This window comes from Chrysochloris asiatica, unplaced genomic scaffold (genome assembly GCF_000296735.1).
Source record: "Chrysochloris asiatica unplaced genomic scaffold, ChrAsi1.0 scaffold00042, whole genome shotgun sequence".
Taxonomy (NCBI): Eukaryota; Metazoa; Chordata; class Mammalia; order Afrosoricida; family Chrysochloridae; genus Chrysochloris; species Chrysochloris asiatica.
The window spans coordinates 3,463,615-3,468,709 of record NW_006408560.1 but is presented as its reverse complement, the minus strand read 5'-3'; the positions used below and the strand labels follow the sequence as shown (position 1 = coordinate 3,468,709).

Genomic DNA, 5,095 nt, shown 5'->3' with positions numbered 1-5,095 from the left:
TCCTTGTCTTGGACAACTTACTATCTAGTTGGAGAGATATAAATTCATGATATCTAAGAAGGTCTAAAAGGTGTAAATAACCTTTTAAAATAACAATAAAAGCAGTATCATGAGACAGCACACATATATAGAGAGAGCTGTTTTGTTGTTAAGTGCTGTTGAGTCAGTTCTGACTCATAGTGACCTTGCATAGGATTTCCAAGGAGCAGCTGGTAAGCTAGTGGGTTTGGGCTTCTGATGCTGTGCTTATCCTACGGAGCCACATCAGGACTCTCTCTGTATACATTGATAGGATTGCATCCAATGACATGAAATAAAATGTGTAGGAACTGAATGTAAAAGTGATTATCTGCTCTGTAAACCTTCACCCTAGCACAATTTTTTTAAAAAAAGAACACTCACCAAATGTCAATATTTGTCTTACACAAACCCAAACTAGTTACTATTGAATTGATTCTTACTCTTGGTAACCCCATGCATGTAGGTCAGAACTAGGCTCCATAGAGTCTTCAGGAGTGCAACTTTTTGAAAACAGATCGCAAGGGCTTTCTTTCAAGGCATCTTTGGTTGAGTTTTAACCACCTACCTTTTGGTTAGTAGTTGAGCATTTAACTATTTGTACCACCCATGGATTCTTAATATATGCCTTAGAAATTCAGGAAAGAAGAAATCTTTCAGGCTAGAGTAGAACTTGAAAGAAGAGGCAAGGTATCTTGAAGGGATGTGGTGGGATGTCCCCTTTATATTAACAGTGATGAGATGCCTATGAAAGGCTTTAAGGGAGATGGCATGGTAAGATTTAAACAGGATTAAAAGTACTGAAAAGAAGATACAGGCTGGATAAGAATACTCTTCACTCATATACAGTTTTCACTTTCTACAAAACTTTCATTAAATTATTGACATCTCAGTCAGCATCAACCACTCTTTTTTTCTGGGTTCCCATAGATTCAGTAATTTTTGAACTGCAGATTAAAGTCCATTAGTGGATCATGCAGGCAGTTTAGTGGATCACTGCCAAAGAGAGAAATAGAAAAGAAAATCGGTGGAACACATATAGTGACAGTAACGATGACTTTTGAAACGTTTGCTTCAGTTGTGTATGTGTGTGTGTGTACTGGGTTGTGTTTGGAAACATAGGCTTGGAGGACTATGACCACCAAGCTATGTGAGGGTTTGGACTTCATCTTTGTATTGCCCGACATACTAACTCACTCGTGGGTTACTCAGAATATGTTGACTGAATTTATGAAGGTTTGAGAAGGAATTTGAAGAATGAAAAGCAGGTTAATCGGGAAGGAAGTGAGTGAGTGTTTACATATAAACTTTAAAGTTGTCTTAATCTTGACTATTAAACGAATGAGTATGTGAAATGATTTCCAACCCAGTGTTATTACAGCCAAGAAGCCTGTGTTTGATATCTGTGCTGTGGGGTTGTCTCCCAGTCACCTTCAATGTCCTATGAGATGTGGTATAAATAATACTTCCTGCTTATGTTGCAGCTGTCATTCAAGGATCTTAAATTGCTTTTGAGCAGGATCTGGTGATGAGTGCTTGGCTCCACTTGGCAGGTGCCTGAGTTAAGATCCAGTAACTGGCTGAAATCTCTGGGCTCCTGGCTGATGGCTCCCTCCCTCTCCTACCCTTATCCCTCCCTTGGAGAGAGGAGTACTAGGTCATGCCTAGTTGTGAGCTAGTGTAACTAGTACACAGAGTTTGTAAAGATTCCACCAAACTAGAATATTTGTTCTTTCTTTGGGGATAGTTATGGTGTGTATAAAGGTGCTCTGGTAGTGTAGTGGTTACGAATCAGGCTGCAAACCTTAAGGTCATGGAAACTACCAGCTGGGGAGAAAGATGAGGATTTCTGTTTTCGTAAAGACTTACAGCCTCGGAAAACCTGTACAAGGTCGCTATGAGTTAGAACTGACTCCACGGCACATAACCACCACCAATCCCCTTGGGGAGATGGGTGGTGACAAATACTACTAATTTAACTAATTTAACTGCCTTAGTGTGGAAAAAGAATGGAAAGGAAGTGATTTGAGGAGAGCATTTGGATCATCAGAGAAAATTAAAGAACCCAATCATTAGAAGCCCTTTGAGATTTGTAACTGACAGAAATGAGTTAAAAATCTTGTAATGTATTTGATACTGAACCACCACTTTAGGAGTCCTGGTGTGGCACTGTAGATTAATGCACCGGAATGCAAAACCGTTTGAACGGCAAGGTCGGCGGTTCAAGCTCACCAGTCGCTCCTTGGAAACCCTATACAGGGTCACTATGGGTCGGAACCTACTCCAGGGCACTTAACAATAACCACCACTTTGTAGACCACAGTATAGGTACTGATTCTTATAACAACAGCCTTGTTTCTTTTGACTTTTATTGTCCAAATTAGTGAAGTACCCATCACACATATGACCCCCTTTTCTTCTCTTTTTTGCAACCCCACCCCATCACCTTGAATTACCCCCCTTCCTCATTTCCTGGAAGCTTTTAGGGGTCAGCCCTCTCTCTCCTCTGAGAAGCTGTTAACTGCCTGCAGTTGGGCCAGGGAGGCTCCAGGAGGGTGACAGCCTAGTCCTGGCTTGGAGTCAGGTTACACCACTTGTGTCTGAGTTCGCGCAGCATGTTCCTCTGTCAGGGATTCCGCAAATATCTCCCTGAGGTAAAAAAGGAAAGTGTGCTGCGCTCCGGCACCCAGAGCAAGTGAGCCCAATCCCCAGAGTCCCTGAGAGATCGCCAGCGACCTGGGCCATGTCGCCGTAGCCCAGGCCTCCACGTCCCCGAAGCCTCAGCAGCGTCCGGGCAGACTCCCTTCATGCCGTGGTGCAGCGGCACTATGTTCCTGGGGTGAGGGAGCCACTGGGTATGCTCCTCCCCATGGGTTGCCCATCATGTCTAATGGATATCGCACTCTGTCCCAGCACCTCAATGACCTGAAGAAGGAGAACTTCAGTCTCAAGCTGCGCATCTACTTCCTAGAGGAGCGTATGCAGCAGAAGTATGAGACCAGCAGGGAGGATGTCTACAAGCGGGTGAGTGCAGGCGCTGGCCTCGGGGAAGGGGCTATTTGATGCCTCTCTGTTATTCCAGACTCTTCCTGGCTCATACAGTGCTTATCTGGGAGGGAGGGGGTTCCAGTCGAGGCCTGGTCACTTCAGTGTCCTGTGACCTTGGACAAGCTCGGTTCACCTCTCAGGTGCCTGCGTTAGACTTTCCTTCTCTGTAGAGGGAGGGAACTGGGTTTTAAATCAGAACCTCTCCAACTCTGGTGTGTGTAACAATCATTTGGGGAGCTGATTAAAAAGTCCATTCCCTGCCTTATCTCCAGGGATTTGAAATTAGTAAAGTGAAGGTGGAACTTGGAAATTTGCATTTTTAAACAAGCGCTCCCTTACCCCTCTCTACAGCAGGTAGTTTCCAGGCTACACACAGAGAAAGATTCCTCCAGAGAAAGGTTCCTTCTAGAGTTTAGGCTCAATGGGAGAAGTGAATCATGAGAATGTGAAGGTGAAGGCAGGTGCTGAGAACATGTGTATTTCATGTCAAAATCATCTATGTGTTTTGAAAATGATTTTGCCATTCAGCCTTTAAGAAAGAATCTTGGGCATTGTAAGTCATAGGACTAGATCACCTTAGAATGAAGATCAGGGTGGACTAGCCCTTGGCCTGAGTTGGGATGGGAAGGAGCATGGCGGCTCCCTTAGCAAGCAGGACTATCTTGATTGATGGGCCAGTGACTTGAGTGGGGAAAGAAGACCCATGGATTGGCTGAGTTGAGGATGCAATGAGACAGCACTTTGGTAAGGGGACATTAGGCTATGTTACTCAGATTACAAGGATTAAGCTTCTTAACTGGTTACCACACTTTTGATTCCCTCAGCCTTCTTAGTGTCCGTCCAAGCAAGCAGGACCTGAAGAGGCCTGCATACCTGGAGCTAGTTCCAGTCCTTGACACTAGAGAATTCTACCAACATTTTCATTTTCTATGTGTGCCCTGTGCAGTCAAAAAAGCAAATATCATGGTAGTGGTGGTTGTGTGCCTTGGAGTTGGTTCTGACTCATAGTGACCCTGGGTAGGGTTTCTGAGGCTATAAATCTTTATAGGAGCAGAAAACCTCATCTTTCTCCTGAGAAACAGCTGATAGTTTCAAACTGCTGACCTTGCGGTTATCAGCCTGACTCTTAACCACTATGCTACCAGAGCAATTTCTGGTGGAACCCTATACAGGGTCGCTCTGGTTTGGAACCGACTTGATGGCACTTAAGAACAACAACATGAGACTCAAGGTGTTCTGGTGTGGCTCTGTGGGTTAATGTGCTGGACTGCAAAGTTGGTTTGAATCACAAGGTAGGTGGTTCAAGCTCACGAGTCACTCCTCAGAAACTCTAATGAAGGGTTGCTATGGATAAGAACTGACTTGAATACACTTAATAACAACAATAATATGAGACTTAAATCATTATTTCGTAAAGTCAGTTAATGTGGACAGCTAAATCTGGGGAATTCCCTTCTGCCTCCTGTCTTTCTGAATTTCCATGTTTCACCTGGACTATTCTGAAATTGGTCCAAATTTGTTTTTCATCATCTGGGTGACATCAGAGTGGTCCTCACTAGATTTGCCAGGAGTTTAGGAGGATTATGCCAAGAGTTTGTAACTCAGAGAAATGGAGAGAGGGAGAACATGAGTGGGAGGGAATTTTGCCTTAGGTTGGTTGGTTGGTTGGTTGGTTATGTGCCGTGAAGTCAGTTCCGACTCATAGGGTTTCTGAGGCTGTAAATCTTTAGGGATCAGAAAGCCTTCTCTTTCTCCAGTGGAAAACCTGGTAGTTTCGATCTGCTGACCTTGAGGTTAGCAACCTGATTTGTAACCACTGTGCTACAAGAGCTGCGTTGTTGTTGTTGTTAGGTGCCATCGAGTTGGTACTGACTCATAGTAACCCTATATACAACAGAACGAAACACTGCCCAGTCCTGAGGCAACCTCACAAATGATTGCTATGCTTGAGCACTTTGATGCTGCCACTTTGCCAGTCCATCTCACTAGGGTCTTCCTCTTTATCTCTGACCCTCCACCTTACCAAACA

The 5,095-nt window shown here is 44.2% G+C and overlaps 1 protein-coding gene across 2 annotated transcripts in view; it reads left to right on the top strand.

The window, feature by feature from the left end:
• The first annotated feature begins 2,633 nt into the window (after positions 1-2,633).
• LOC102841319 (myomegalin-like) overlaps positions 2,634-5,095 on the top strand; it is a 54,755-nt gene continuing 52,293 nt past the window's right edge. Inside the window, exons 1-2 of one of the 2 annotated variants that reach the window (XM_006861312.1) lie at positions 2,634-2,672; positions 2,932-3,042. In XM_006861312.1, coding sequence (XP_006861374.1) covers positions 2,634-2,672; positions 2,932-3,042 — 150 coding nt within the window. Of the gene's footprint in view, positions 2,673-2,776; positions 3,043-5,095 lie in introns of those variants that run through there. The other variant, XM_006861311.1, reaches the window with a different exon arrangement.